Source organism: Branchiostoma belcheri, unplaced genomic scaffold, assembly GCF_001625305.1.
Source record: "Branchiostoma belcheri isolate BF01 breed outbred unplaced genomic scaffold, Haploidv18h27 scaffold8, whole genome shotgun sequence".
In the NCBI taxonomy this organism is placed as follows: Eukaryota; Metazoa; Chordata; class Leptocardii; order Amphioxiformes; family Branchiostomatidae; genus Branchiostoma; species Branchiostoma belcheri.
In genome coordinates, this window is record NW_017804464.1 from 5,103,115 (window position 1) to 5,119,437 (window position 16,323).

Below are 16,323 nucleotides of genomic sequence, written 5' to 3' on the forward strand. Positions count from 1 at the left end.
CATGCCGAAAATGGGCAAAGTTGTCTGTTGCCATGCCGGAAGGTGGATGGCAGATAAATATGGAGAGAGGAGACAAGAAAAGGCTCTGATTTAATGTTTTTGTCTTTTTCTTTGATGCAGCGATGTATTTCATTCCCTTTATGTGTAATGTTCCCTGAATTAAAACCATTTGTACAATGATTAAAACTTATTTTTCAGTGGATGTTGTAATTAGTTGACAGTAAACTCAGCACAATATTCTTGTTTAACAAGGTTTATGATATCAAAATTTGAAAATGTTGTTTTTTGGCACTCCTTGTTTTGTTTTCACCCTATAGCATTAGATTTGGAGTCTGCTTAGGATGTCATCCATACAATTAACTAATGGATGATTACTAACCGATAGTATGGTTGACAGGGCTCGTGTACAGAAGCAATAATACAGGGACAGGTGTTGTGCTAGTCATCCTTATGCTTATAATCCTAAAGAAATAAAGAATAGTACAGAACTTTAACGAGAGAGCTTCAGAAGGTCCATTCTCTGGAACAGATTCAATCCCCCAAGTGGGTGTACCGGTTGGGTATGTTTTGTTGTCTTCTCTGCGTATTTGCTTCTCTCTCTCTTTCTTTCTATCTCTCTCTTTACATATGTTTTTTCTTTTTCAGGAGAAGGCTAAAACGAAGAGGTTGAGATATCAAAAAGGTACACTACTTGACAGACGTTACTAAACGTAAAATGGGGATATCATTGGACAGAGGAGATGCAGGAAAAAAGGCGGGCGGGGAATTTCCTCCGGCCAATGATATCCCCTTTTTAGGCCAATTTCTACTATTTATTTAGCCTTTAAAAGGAGTCTGCATTTCTATGGTTTAATTTTTGCATTTCTACGTCACCAAGAGACCACGTCTATCGATATATTAGACGTTAAACAAGGCCAACAACAACTTTTGAACATGGTCATATGACCTGTGGTGCTTTTTTTTTCTTATATCTCTCGAGCACCTTTACCTTTGACACTGGGCAACCACAATCTTATTTATTAACCTCCTTGTAAGCGAAATCATTTTTATTGCTTGACAGGTGTTACATTTCACACGTATGTCGTCGCCGTCAGCTAATTAGCCTGTTACAAACGACAGTGTACAACCGTCAGTCAATAGACCGAACAAGGTTGTCCATCACAATTAGCGGTTCGACCAATGACAGGGTGGCAGCATCTCTACGTCTTACGTATTTGGGCGGGGCTAGTTATGGGACCAGTCTTATTACGGTGACAGTTTAGTTGCTTTGTTGTGCTAAAGGCCCTTCTGGGAAGGATCCGATTTCGGCACTGATATAACTTCAAATTCCTTCAGGATTTTACCTGAAACTACTGGGCACTGGCTATGTATGTAGCTTGAGCACCTCGAGCTGTGACTTTGTAGACCTCGCCATTATTATACAGGGTTTTCATTGACGTCATTGTAAGGCCATGTTGATTTGATTACATGGATGACATCTGCGCGCGCATGAATTTTCGTCCGTTTCCACAAAAAAAGTTTTCGACCATACTGTAAATGGTACCAAATGAGCGAATATATGTCGTATGTTGCAAAAAAAGTATTGGAAAACGATACTAATGTCATAGAATGCTGAAATCAATTCAGAAAAGAAGAAAAAAGTGTGAAGAAATGAAAATGAAGATTCTATTATTCGCCATACCGTACTCTGTGATTCTGTGTGTTTGTTTACCTTTTATGACCACGCAGATTTCATAATGAAGTCACCTTTTCTTGACAAACTTTTTTTTTATTCGCACGCTCGCGTCAGTTTTGGGGTTCCCACTGTTTGTCATCCATATAATCAAATTAACATGGCCTAATTATCATATCAGTATCAGGCGACCAGGTGTTGGCGGGAAAATTGATTACAGCGGCGGGATGTTGGCATGTTTAACACACATACACTGTAATCCAACATAGGGCATATAGCCTGTATCGGTAGACAGCATGTTTTTATTCTCAAGAAAGAAAACTGGCTTGCAGAAGGATCGATGCCATAATTATAACTTGGGGCCGTTTGCGCAATGCCAAATTAAAAGCCTTGCTCATATATCTAAGTCTAACCTAGGGGGGGGGGGGGTGATATCCAACGTCTGTTGAAAAAGTATAGAGAAGAAATTTAGGGCGAGATGAGTACACATACCTCATCTAGACGCTTGGCTGTAGTGTTGAGCAAACGATGAAACAGGATTCGGGATAGCAGAAAGAAAAGTCGGATTTATCCAAGTAGAAAAGACAGATCCGTTCTAGAAAAGACAGCTAGCCGCCACGCAAAGCATCATGGGAGTCAAGCCATCCTAACACGTGACCTGACATTTCAGATGTTACATTATATAATCTAATCTTTATAAAAACAAGAAAGCTAATAAGAAAACGACAAAAAGGAAAACGGGTATAGAAGATGTAGAGGTGTGCTGTCGTCACTAAGTCGCATTTGCAATTGGATGTTGTTAATTATAATGCTCTCTAAATGGTGGTTCCAATAGTTTTAAAGAAAACTGAAATATATAAATATATATTTCAAAAACATAACCCTTTGGCAAAGCTACTTATTAGATAACGTCAAACATGTTTTTGTAACTTTATTTTCACATCGCAATATTTGAACATAGTCCTTAGAATGCTTGACAAAGTCCAATTCCTGTCAACTAAACAAATGCAAACAACACTAGAAACATTCCTAACAAAAGTGAAAATTTAACGTGTCAATTTTACGTCATGGTAACGTTTCTGCGGAAATACTATTAGCGAGAAAGAGTCGATTGAAATTAATTTTTTATTCAAACGAACCAAAGATATACGTAATTGACATTTCCTGACGCCTTAACATATTGTAACTGGAGTTAGTCAGGCAGTCATATCGAGTGACTCAATCAAACTTGTTTTCAGTGAATCGGCGTTGTCCGAATGATTTACGTCATCAACATCTGCGTGTTTGTCGACGTCAGCGTTTTCGGCCGTGACGTAGGTGTAATGTGTGGCGACGTAGGCAAAGATGAGCAGGTTGACCGCCATGAGTCCGCTCAGCAGGAGAAAGAAGTAGTCAGCGTGACCGTCATTCAGTTCGTCCGGTAGCCATTCCGCACCTAGAAATATACGGAATGGATGACAAAAAGGAAAGGGCTAAACGTTCTTACCGACTCCGTCAGCCTTGTTCATGGAATGGACCCTTCTACTGCAGCTTCCGGGACGCGTACGCGACGTTGGAAACACGTGATTTCTTTGCGATAGGAGTAAAGGAGGTGATGTACCGTCCAACACTGAACAGAGACGGGGGGCGACACAGGTTATCTGACACGTACGACCCTCTGCTGCAATCACGTGTTTCCGACGTCACGTCCCGGAAGCTGCAGTAGAAGGGTCCATTCCGTGAACAAGGCTGACGGAGTCGGCCGAAAATTTGGGTAAGTCCCAATTTACTCAGTGTTGGCAAGAACGTTTAGCCCTTTTTGTCATAATGAAGTATGCCAACACAGATGAACTTTCATGCTAAGAATGAGTGGATGAATTAATGAATGAATGACAGAATAAGGAAAGAAAATATCAGTCTAGTTTCTGCGCCGTACAAGCCAAGACCCTGCAATATAATCGGTATTAAGGCAAACTCTCTGCATCAAATCATACGAACTGACCCAAGGACGGTGTCCACAAGACATAGTGATAGATGATAGCAAAGTCAAGACAAAGCAATATGCAAAATTGTAATATAATCTAATGATTCTATAATCTGTTATTGTTCACAAGATGACTTATATAGTATGTTGACAGCGCGAGGGTGGTGAAGAATGACAGGCAGAACTACAGGTCAAAAGGTCAGACAGAGGAAATGGTGTAACCATCCAACATGGCGGAACATAATGACGTCATGGTCACGTGAGACCCAAAACATCTTATTCTCTCTCATAACACGCACGTACTCACCTTTGGTCATCTGGTTGAGGACGTCCACCAAAATGGAGCCGAAGAAACTTCCGAAGGCGAAGGTCAAGGCGAAACACCCGAACACCACACCGCGTAGTGATTTCGGAGCCTGGGAATAGGCGAACTGGCTGCCTGTAGAGAAAATAGTGCAGGGGAGCATTTCAGTCTTGTAAGTCTGCACACTAATACACGGATAAAATTTTGTTGGAAAAAAATTGTACAAAACATTTAAACATTCTGACATTTTTTACTTCTTTACATGATATTTTTACGAGCTTTGCTAACTTATGGTTTCATTGATTCCCTGGACGTTGGAAGAATTAACAGAAAATGTTACAAAGTTATGGAATTAGATCGTTTCAAATTTTTTGACATAGCTGTCTAACCTGCGGCCATGACGAACACCTCCCCGCAGCCCACCAGTGCGAACTGCGGGATCTGCCACAGGATGCACATGTTCGCGGCCGTGAACCGCTCCCCGCCTACGTCCTGTTGGAAAGCGCCCCCTGGCGACACCAAGGTGTGCTTCCGGAGCATCTCCACCATGGCGGCCCAGGCCACGGAAACCATCCCCAGAGTCATGCCGATACCTGTATTGATGAGGTATGAACAGAAGTAACTTCGGAACGCCTTTATGGATTGTGATGATATTTGGTACGTTAGTAGGTCTTGGGAAGACAAAGGTCAAGGTAAAGAAATAGTGGAAAACGATGTCACAGAATGCCAAAATCCATTCCAAACGAAGAAGAAAATGTGAGGAATGAAATGAAGAGTCTATTATTCACCATGCCAATAAAATATTACTCTGTGTGTTTAGCGAAAATGTAAAGAAATTTATTTGAAGAGTAGTATTCGTCATACCATACTCTGTGTCATTTTCTCAACCATTAAATTTCAACCACGCAAATTTCATAATGTAGGCAACTTTTTTTTGCCAAACTTTTTTTATTCGCACGCTCGCATTAGTTTTGGCGTTCTCAGTGGATGTCATGCAAATCAAATCAACACGGCCTTCCTTTTAAACAAAGTCTACATAAGATATAATAAGCCTGACCTTACGAAGCATGTTTAAACTGTAATATCGAACACAAAAAGATTGGACTCACCCAAATTTTCGACTGCACAACTCCAGTCTTTGTCAAGGAATGAGCAATCCACCGCTTTCGTGACGTCACTTCATATCACACGTCACATAAAGGCCATCTACATCAGAGCATTACAACCATCCCTCAACAGAGACGGGGGGCGTCACAGACTTTTTGCAACCTATGATCAACTGCTCACGGAGTCACGTGTGTTATCTGCGTGACGTCACGGAAGCGGTGGATTGCTCATTCCTTGACAGAGACTGGAGTTGTGCAGTCGAAAATTTAGGTGAGTCCAAATTTGTGTTGGATATTACAGTTTAAACTTGTTTCATAATGACTTCTACCAACACAGATCAACTTTCAAGATCATAGTCTTTGTACTCGGGGTCTTGTTACAAGTCCATCCTGTAGCTGCGAGTGTCTATACGAAATGATTGCTCATTATCTATATTGCACTGCCCTATATACACCTACCAGCTCTCAGTCCTTTTTGGCAAGCTTTCAAGCATACTTGGACACATTATTGATTTAAACACACTTTCTGACAATGCTAAACAACTTTTAGTTCTTCGCGGCAGTTTGGTTTGTTCGAATGACATTAACTGTGAAATTATGTTAGCCGCGCAAAATTACATTACAAAAACAAAACGCTTCTAGTTGTATGTGTGCTGCTATTTCTTCTTTTCTGGGATGGGAGGTTTGACTCATGCTATTCATAGTTTTTAATTAAAATAAATTAAAATAATTTAAATGTCTTGTAAACACCTTTTTTTCCATTGTAAAAGTGGCTGCGAGAATATAAGTTGTACCTAACTTGAGTTTGCAGTCACTTAGTCCATGTCATTTATTTCTATTCATCACTGTGCTTCTAAATTAGAAAAAAAATCAAGATACTAAGCCTGACCTATTCTCTTGAGCAGCGGCAGGTTGATTCTGCACCTGTCCATGGCGGGGTACACCACCCTGTCCATCAGGGGCACGAACAGCAGAACGGTCACCACATAGAACAGGTTCAGGGCGGCCACGGGGAGCTCGAAACTACCAAAGTTTAGATTCATTCTTTCACCCTGAAGAAAATACGTCGTCTGCATCTGAAGAATAGAGCAGAGAGACAACATGAAAACAAAAACATCATGATCAGCTATCATGAAAGTTCATCTGTTTGGGTAGTTACATGTTTGGAGTTAAAACTTTAGATCCAACACAAAAAAAGTTCTCTCACCTTGAGCTTTCGACCAGTCACTCTGGTCTTCCTCAGTAGACTGACCCACAGTGAGGCTTGTCACGTGGCTTCTTTGAAGTGTGACGTCAACACTGGCTCAAAGGTATCGACGTCACACTTCAAAGAAGCCACGTGACAAGCCTCACTGTGGGTCAGTCTACTGAGGAAGACCAGAGTGACTGGTCGAAAGCTCAAGGTGAGAGAACTTTTTTTGTGTTGGATCTAAAGTTTTAACTCTAAAGAAAAACATCAGGAATTTAAACGGATACGCACCACTAAACATTGACCGATACCAAAAGTGAAGTCCACTTTGTCGTGGATTGTAGTACTAGTATATATAGCGATGATAGAAATAATATTTTAAATATATATAACAAGAACGTTTCCACACTTCCAATCCTTGACTAGTTGAAACATTCATTTTTTATGGGCTTTGATCATGCTACCAATTTATCAAACAACCCCATTTCAAATTACATATGTAATATAACATCACAACGAAACTATTTTGAGAAGAAGTCGGTCCTCTGTATTAGAGTAGTTTTAGAACTAATGTTGCTAGTTCTGTATTAGAGTACGTTTTTGAGCTGATGTAGTTAGATTAGTAGCAATCTGTGATTTCTTATTGGTGAATGATGGAAATTTTATACCTCGTGACATGTGTAAGTCACTTGAAAGTTAACACCACTGCATAGATTATGTTAACGTAGAGGTCATTTGCATAAGTAATTAGGACATGTTGAAATGAAGTATGGGAAAGGAGAGGAATTTCACACGAAAAATATTGTCATTTGAATTTAGAAATCCATAAATGAAACTAGATTATGCTAATTACGACCTTATTTCCATAGTCAATGAGACAAATAAAAAACATTCACAAAAACTCATATATGATTTCATGGAGGTATGATGTCTTCGAATTCTTGTTAAACACTGCACTATTCCGTACCTGGAAAAACACAGTTCTGTACATGATCTGTAGTAGAAAGACCGGCAGGATTCTTCCCAACTTCTTCACGTCTTCCACGTCCTCTCCCGGGTAGCGGCCGCCGTGCTCCAGTTTGACGGAGTCCAGACATCCCACCGCCCGCCTGCGGTTACACACGCTTCCCGCTGCCAGGAACAGGATCTTAAAGGTCTTCAACAACACACTACCTGCAAACAAATAGTTTAAAATCATTAAATGAACTAGAGAAGTAACATTTGCAAAGCAAATGCATAATGTTTATCTTCGGGCATGGTCTGCTCTGTTAATTCTTACTCAAACACATTCACATACATGTACTACTAGTATATGGTGACAGGAGCAGAGCAGACCATGAAATTGCAACATTATGTAACCCAACACCAATCACCATGGTGACAGACATCAACAAATCATGTCATTGGTCAGGTCATAGGTCACTGTTTGGAGAAGAAGAGGAAGAAGAAGAGGAAGAAACTGAGTAAAAACAATATGTTTCCTTCGGTAAACATAATAAGGCCACACTGATTTAATCTTAGGCATGACATCCATGCGCGCATTGATTTTTGCCTGTTCTAAAAAAAAGAGCCAATAGGCATGCAGCTGTCTTGTATTCTTCTTGCGGATACACGAATCTGTATCTGGTTGCAAATAAAGATCTCGAGTGATTGCTGTAGAGGCACACGATACTAGTGCATGGCGATTCCCACGGAAAAAATGTGAGTGATTATCGGTGGACCACTTAACTCGTAATTACACGTCCTTAGCGAGGTGCCAAATAATTACCATTCGTTCTGTCGGTCATTCTGGGTTTTATAAGCTTCTTGGACCCTTTAAAGTCGATGAAAAGGAGTAAAGAGTAGTAGGATTTATAATCAACTATATTTACTTTGAAAATGAGTTATTCCAAACGTTGTGTGACTGCAGTATTGCCTCGGAAAATGGGGCACTAGGTCCACAGTGTTGCCATGCCAACTTTGTGAAGCACGTGTAATCGGAACATTCTTCATTTTTTTCATCATTTCTTCTGTATCGAAAACATTTTCCACTTTCCAAAAAAGATAAAACAAGAAACACCCCGGATTTGCTACGTACAAACGGTTCAGTAGCTAAACAAAAGTTGCATTTGAAGAAGTTGATGAACCAGTCCGTCATTAAAAAGTCCCCAGTGGCCTGCTACAGGACGACCGCCATACCGCCACCACTCACCCTAATTTGGTTACACAAATGACAGACAAAGCCGACTACAACTCTGTGATGGCGGCGACATCGCCTGTTGGCTCGATGTCTAACATTTTTGTCTAGTTACATGAAACGAAAGAAGACCGCTCATTCTAAACCTTCGGCAACGTTTTGGGAACAGTCCTTTGACATGTCTCACAAGTTTTTCTCCGGAAAGCTGCATCAACAACGTGAGGATTTAGAGCTGCGTGTTGTCCACAGCAGCTTCGCATCCGAGAAGACCTAGTCGGACAAGTTTTCCAGATAATCGACTCGTAAACCGGAACTTTTCAGACTTTATTTCTGGAACGATTCATTTTTTTCTTCTACGAAATGTTTTACGAGATTTTCGTAACGTGGTTACGCTGATATAATAATGACGTATAATCTTCAGTGATCAGGTGCAGCCGATTGCTTGTCGGAGGTAGCCATCTACTAATCTACGGAAAAGGTGAAAATCCTTCAGATCAGCGTCGTCGTTTCTTAGTGCGATAGGCAACATGTGGCTTTAGTGAGCATCGCAAAATGAACGGCAGCACGGTCAACCTTACAGGAAACTCCACGGGGTTCGAGACTTTCTGGCCGTGTTTCCTCTGGCACCTGGAAAACAAGACCGAGTACGACCTGGCCGTGGCTGCGTGCTCTCATCTCCCCAACTATTCCCTGGACGAGAACAAGAAAGTCGGGATCGCCTCCGCCGCTGTCGGGACAGTCGCTCTCCTCATGAACGTCGTGGTTTTGTTCGGAGTGCTGAAAAACCATCAACTGTCGAAACCCATGTACCTGTTCGTGGCAAACCTGGCTGTAGCGGACTGCGTGGCCGGTTTGTTCTCGTTCTTCTTCTGTGCCAGTTTTCAGTTGGAATTGCTTCCACCGTGGACAGTGATGGGTATATACTGTATCTTCTTTTTAGTGTTGGTTTCATCAGCAGTTGGCGTGGCTCTCCTGTCCGTGGACCGTTATCTGGCCATCCTCCACCCGATATTCTACCAGACCCGCATGTCTGCGCGACACGTTGCTGTGAGTTTGGGGATCGCGTGGCCAGCTTGTGTGCTTGCCTGCCTGTCTCCTCTCATGGGCTGCATAGATACGAACACAGAGACTTGCTTAATCTTCATGCCCGTAAGTTACGCGATTCTGATCAACACTATCTTGTTGACGGCCGTTGTAATCGTGGTCTTCGTCAACGTCAGAATCTTCATCGAACTGAAGAAGCGGCTCTCCAGGGTGGGACCCACCGGGAACCCTCAAGACGATCTGCCGGCGAGGGAACAGCGAGTCGCGGCCTCACAGTACCAGCAGATCCAAAACACTTGGAAGATGCAGGTAACAGTTTTCATCCTTGCCGCGGTGTTCATCATCTTCTGGCTGCCGATTTGTATCGGGAGTGTGCGGCACCTTTCGTGCCTCGCAAGAGAAGGCTGTGAGGTAGAGGCAAGGCCGTACTGGGGGTTCCTGATCGCGCTCTGTAATTCGGCGATCAACCCGGTCATCTACGCGCTCAGGATCAAGAAGATTCGGGAAGCCGTGCATCGCAGGGCGCGACGACTCGCCAACGCGGTACGGGAAAAGTTGGGGTGGTCATCGAATTACGTAGTGAACATTCAATTTCTTGCAGGTGCAGGGAAAATGGACGCTGTTGCTGGACCGAGTACGGACAATCGGACTGACCAGCCGCCTAAATGTAGTCAGTCGAAGACCTAGCCATCTAGACGTGGTCTTTGTAGCCTCACCTGCGTACGTCGGTGAAGATTCCTACTTTAGATATCGCAAGAAGTAGGGAAAAAGACTACTGAGCAAGTGTGTCATGTCTCAGACATTTAAGTGGACAAAAGTATCAAGATGTGGGTAGATGTGTATCTGCATAAATTATATTCATATCCGCAATTTTTATTCATTTGAAAAGTATTCTTTCTAGTGTCTGCCAAATAGTACAGTAATAGTAATCAAATGAAAATTGATTATGGGGACAATTCATATGAATTTGAAAGATGATTATTTACTGGTGGATAGATTTGGATACAAAATACCTGATATGAACTGTTGGATACAGAAAGACCATTGTTCACTAGATATAAATCTTCAAGGTCAAAAAAATCTTCAAGGTCAGAAGGGTTGAAGAGAACATACCGTTTGGCGAATCCTTGTAAACCTTGCCCAAACAGCCCATAAGCATCAGGTTGGCGCATGCGCAGAACATGAGGATTGTAGGCACTAGAAATCCAATCCAGAAAGCGACGTCCTGCTCGACGTAAGAAAGGACAGCGATGGAGAAAAACGTACCGACGTTCAGAAACCAGAAATACCTGTCAGAAAATAAAACAAGAAGACATAGGTGACAATCCTCCGTGAAGTTTTATATTTTGCAACAAAAACAATCCCAAGCGTCAACGCCAGACCTATTGTGCAGACATTAGGCAAAGGTTAATACAATGAGGGCGTGTCACAACCATAAAACATAAAAAGACCTAAATCCATTACTGCTCTCAGGGCGTGTAAAGATACTGTGCTTCAAGTTCGAAGTTCATTTTAATTACACACACACAATCATTGCATTCACATAAAGATCGGACTATCATGTTCGTGTCACTAGTAACAAAGACAGCAGTCCCACCGTCTTACCGTGCCTGTTACTTATTAAGCGCGACTGGTAAATTCCAGCAACAGTTGCGGACAGCACCGCGAGTGTTACTGCCGTGGTACCACTTATCGGCCCTCACCACATCTGCCTGAAGGTCCACCCCCCGCTATTCCAAACAACGGGTTTTTCTGGACCATTCCAATTTGCCTCATAATTGTAGGGGTGCATATGCAATATTACATTGAAAGCAGCAACGGCAAAAATACACATTCGTGCATCAACACGGGCATGCCCGCAGATGGCGTATAAAATTGCATGCCGATTACACAAAGAGAACCCAGTGTTTTGACTGCGAACACGAAAAAGCGGCTGTTCACAACACTCCGTCCGGAGGTCCTGACCTCCTTCACGTGCACGGAGTAAAAAAAAGGTAAAACATAGTATGAGTAGTCTGCAGAGCTTAGGTTTCAAATTATTTGCAAATTATCCGGAAATTATCTGCATATTATGGTGCTTTTTAAAATTATATACTAGCCTTTGTCCTGCTGGCATTTTTTACACAATATTTTCAAATAATTCGATGTCTTCATCAGGTCACAGACCCTTGACTTTTTTGCCCTGCGGTGGCGTAGTTACCGTCTGCATTTCGTTACGTTTTGCTGTGGTGTGATGCGTTGCACGAGAAATACGCCCAAATCGTACATATACAGGGTGCTATATACATGATACTGTATGTACAACCCATATATATATATATATGGGCTTCGCCGGTCAAGGGCAAGTACCCTCTACAACCGTTATGCACGGCGTTTTGTTGCATTTCTTTGCGTTTTGTTGCATTGCCTCAAGAATGTTGAGCACAAACTTATCAGTGCCCTAGCATATCGAAATGGACCAATTGCAACAAAACAGTCAATGAAAACGTGTTTTACAGATATTGTTTAGCTTGACTTATATCTTGATCTTGCACAAATACATAGCTGTTTACTAGCCACCATAGCATGCCAAAAACTGGGGGGTTTGGAGGTCTTCAGGGTCTTTGGGATGTTTTATGTGCTATTTTCTGATTGCATATAGACAGCATAGCCGGCCTGGTGAATTACCAACGTTTTAGAACTGGGCTAATCAGAAAACAGCCGAAGACCACCAAACCCCCAGTTCTAGATCTATAAGCCAGCTACGGAGTCTGCTACTACTAGTATGTTACATAAGAATAACCCAGACCTGAACAAAAATCTCTGAAAAATGTTATCAGTGAATTCACAGTTCCCGCTTGTTGAAACACCGTTAAGGTTTTAGTCTGACTTTCCCAATGCAAATACGCAATGGCATTGGCAGTCTTTCACTCAATTTGTGACTATAAAGAAAATGGAAACAAATTCTAGCATTTACCAATTAAAAAACGATCGTTCCATTTGTGCTCCCATCATCCCTTGCGCTTGCTGCGCCGCGAAGGGAGAGACGTTGGCTTTGATCCCTCCCGTTGCTATGGCGACGACGACGAGAGCGGCCGGGAAAATGGAGTCCAGCGTCTCCTTACTGGGGGAGTTTTCCGGCCCGAAGTAAGATTCGAACGGGAAGGCGACTGCGACCATGCAAGCCATTCCTAATGGAAACAAAAAAAAAAGTAGAGAAATAAAGACTAAGATTTAACTTCCAACACTTAAACTACACAGACCTCACAGAGAGCTCACAGACCTACCCTGAACAGAGACGGGGGGCGACACAAGTTATCTGGCACGTATGACCCGCTACTACGGTCACGTGTCTCTGACGTCACGTTCCAAGAGTAGATGGTCCATTCCGTGAACAAAATTTGGGGTAAGTCCCATTTCTGTAGTCTAAATGTTGGAAGTTAAAACTTAGTCTTTATTTCATAATGACTTGTATCAACGCAGATGAACTTTTATGCTAAAAAAGTAGAGATTTCAAACTTTTTGAAAGTATAGTTTGTGTTTATCAGATAATTATGCTATGTCCATTGGCCTCATGTAAGCACTGACACGTTATAACACACACATACAAGTACATATACCACGTTTATTCGTTTATTCGTTTGTTCATTCATTCATTCATCAATCCATCCATCCATCCATTCATTCATTCATTCATTCCGAAACCTTTTAGCCCTGCTGGGCTAATCTTCCAAGGCTCAAACACATACATTTAACAAGGCCCAGAAAAGGTGTCGTAAATACATTTAAAAAGACAAACTTACATCACAAACGTCAACAATAAGCACACCAATCAACGTTAACAATTTTTCTTAACAATTAAAAATTTCCAACTTTCTTGAAACTATATTCACAGACACTCACCTACAAAATGGAGAAACGCGGTGGCACAGATCGCTCGGTACTTTCCGATCAGGCTGTCGGCAAGCACGCCTCCTAGCGGCGGCACGGTGCATCCCAGTCCGGTAAACAACAGACTAAGCGTGACTGCCTCCGTACTGGTATAATACAGATCCCTTGTACAGAACAACACCAAGTTGGCCACGGTAGCGTAGTACGCCACTCTCTCGCAAACCTCGATGGAAAATATCCCTATGATAGGCCCGAACGGCGGTTTTCTGTCCCGTGTTGTTGTGGGGCCCTTGTCGGTTCCAAGCAGCGGGATTCTTTCATTGTCGTCGTCTGAATTGTACCCAGAAGAAGGGCTAGAAGATATCTCATCTGCTGCGGCAAGCTCCGTCATATCTACGAAAGAAACAAAGATATAAAACTCAGAACGCTGACTAGACAAGTATCACTGCCCCCTTCCTGTAGTTCGTTTTGTTAATGAGCTGCTCATGAGGTGTGTAATCGTATTCAGTTGTAGTTCGGTTGAATGAACTGGTCACAAGACAAACTCCAGTCTCACATGACTGTCGGCGTCTTTTGTAAGAACTGTTTGGCCTTTATCGTGCGACACTTGTGAGAACAATTTACACAGTGCTGGCCACACAATGGGTGGTATCAATTTGTAATTAACTGCCTGGAAAATCTTCCTATTTCTATGCTTCAACGCAAAAATCAGATATATCTAACTGTTTTAATCTACTTCTCCTTGAGGTTTTAGTTTAGATTGTAGTTTTACATGTACATGTAGTGATAATACTATTATAATGTAGCTATGGTCAAAAGGTGAAATCATTTGCTTTTAGTTTTAGTTGCGTCTTCTATAAGAATTTTTTCTTGGACGAAAATGGAAATCTTATAGTAGTCTGTACCAAAAGAGAACCTCAAATACTAACCACCGCCACAGAAGATTCCTTGCATACTTAAATAGAATCTAATATCCTATGTAAAGGTTAAGCTAGGGAAGAACGTTAACCCAAGAATCGAACCCGTGACCTCTCGATTTCGTGTACACAAGCCTATCCACCTCGCTCGTCCTAATACACTTTACAACGTACTCAGTATATGCGTGTGCCTTTCGCATAAAGCTTGAAGCAATGTGATTTAAAAGTACCTGTTTAAAATCTCCTTGGTTAAAATGAATCATACACAAAAACGCAGGCTCAGGCAATATAACATTGAGGAAATAATATTGAAGTTGAACGAATGGGATTTTTATCATCTCCGACGGTCGACAGAGACAACTAAAACACTACACAAGGAAACGTAGCCTTCTGTGCATGCCTCCGGGTGGGTGGGAGTATTGATACTGCATTTTGCAGAGTTTTTTAACGGCCATCCTAAAACCAGCCGAAGAGAGAAAGTTTCCATCCGCCACGGCTGGTTGTAGGATGGTCGGCAATTAAAAGAACACGTTAAAAACTCTACAAAACGCAGTATCATCAAAACTTCCACCCGCCCGAAGGCCTGCAAAGGAGGCTAAAGCCAAAGTAAAGGAAACGTACCTTTAAACAGGAGTCCCTGGCCTAGAACACTGGATTCGTCGTCGATCTACGAGAGATTGCTAGTTTCAGCCTACATGTAGGGAAGCGATCTCACCACTCTGTGTAAGTCGGGGACAAGCCAACGTCCGTGCGTGTTGGCGCGGTACCGGTCTATTTGTGTTTCTGAGCAAGCATGTGTGGACAACCTTGGCTGAACTGTGGCTTCTCGCACGGATGAATATCCCCGGTTGTGTACACAGAGTCCTTTAGGAAAAAACCACAAACATCCCATGACCGCCATAAGGCCACAGCAAGTGATTTTTATGGATGGCATCAGCACGCGCATTGATTTTCGCCTGATTTTGGAAAAAAAAAAGAAATTTTATTGCCCTTTGACAGTGGTCGAAAATGGGCAAAATGCTGAAAATGGGCAAAATGGCATGCCTTGCCATGCTGTATGACAGATAAACATGAAGAGAGGAGACAAGAAAAGGCTGTGATTGATTGTTTTGACTTTTACTTTGATGCAGTGATGTATTTCATTCCTTTTATATGTTCCCACTGAATCAAAACCATTTAATTGTACAATGATTGAAAACTACCCCTTTTCAAGGTTATTTCAGTGACAAATGGATGTTGTGATAGTTGGCAATAAAGTTAGCACAATATAGGAATCATTTCTTGTTCAACAGGGTTTATGATGTCAAAATATAGGAATCTTGTTATTTTGCCCTCTTGCATTAGATTTGGAGTCTGCGGAGGATGTCATCCATAAAATTTACTTGCTGTGGCCTAAGCCCTGTGTAAGCGTGAACAAGGTGAAGGGTCAAGAAGCAACACTCGGAATAGACTTCGCTAAATGCCAATGGTGTGTGTGGGTGGGGGGGGGGGTTCTGACTTAGGCTACAGCAAGTAATTTTTATGGATAACATCGACGCACGCATATATGCAGGCGGCGGTTTGAGCGTACACTCCTCCAGGTGAGCGGACGTTCCTCCAGTTTTGAGCGTACATTCCTCCGAAATCGGCGCACTTCTCAGGCGGCGGTTTGAGCGTACACTCCTCCAGGTGAGCGGACGTTCCTCCGGTTTTGAGCGTACATTCCTCCGAAATCGGCGCACTTCAGTCGGCGGTTTGAGCGTACACTCCTCCAGGTGAGCGGACGTTCCTCCGGTTTGGAGCGTACATTCCTTCAAAATCGGCGCACTTCTCAGCATTAATTTTCGCATGATTTTGGGGAAAAAAAACAAGAAATTTTGTTGCCTTCTGACAGTGGTCAACATGCCGAAAATGGGCAAAGATGCCTGTTGCCATGCCGGAAGGTGGATGGCAGATAGCTATGAAGAGAGGAGACAAGAAAAGGCTCTGATTTAATGTTTTCTTTCTTACTTTGATGCAGTGATATGTGATGCTGGTTGTGTATATGTGATGTAACCACTGAAGCAAAATCATTTGTACAACGATTAAGTCAAAATTTTAAAT

At 42.3% G+C, this 16,323-nt stretch overlaps 2 protein-coding genes across 2 annotated transcripts; one reads left to right on the forward strand and one right to left on the reverse strand.

The window, feature by feature from the left end:
* Positions 1-2,640: 2,640 nt before the first annotated feature.
* On the reverse strand, positions 2,641-13,956 carry LOC109486196 (solute carrier family 15 member 4-like). Its single transcript, XM_019789911.1, has 8 exons — positions 13,337-13,956; positions 12,411-12,624; positions 10,564-10,743; positions 7,202-7,403; positions 5,935-6,121; positions 4,329-4,532; positions 3,965-4,074; positions 2,641-3,144 (listed from the first exon to the last, which is right to left on the reverse strand). The coding sequence occupies exons 1-8, from the start codon at positions 13,713-13,715 to the stop codon at positions 2,869-2,871; spliced, it is 1,752 nt and encodes a 583-aa protein (XP_019645470.1). The 5' UTR covers positions 13,716-13,956; the 3' UTR covers positions 2,641-2,868.
* Positions 8,566-10,755, forward strand: LOC109486139 (melanocortin receptor 5-like). The gene has a single exon (XM_019789841.1). The coding sequence runs from the start codon at positions 8,963-8,965 to the stop codon at positions 10,139-10,141; it is 1,179 nt and encodes a 392-aa protein (XP_019645400.1). The 5' UTR covers positions 8,566-8,962; the 3' UTR covers positions 10,142-10,755.
* Positions 13,957-16,323: the final 2,367 nt, after the last annotated feature.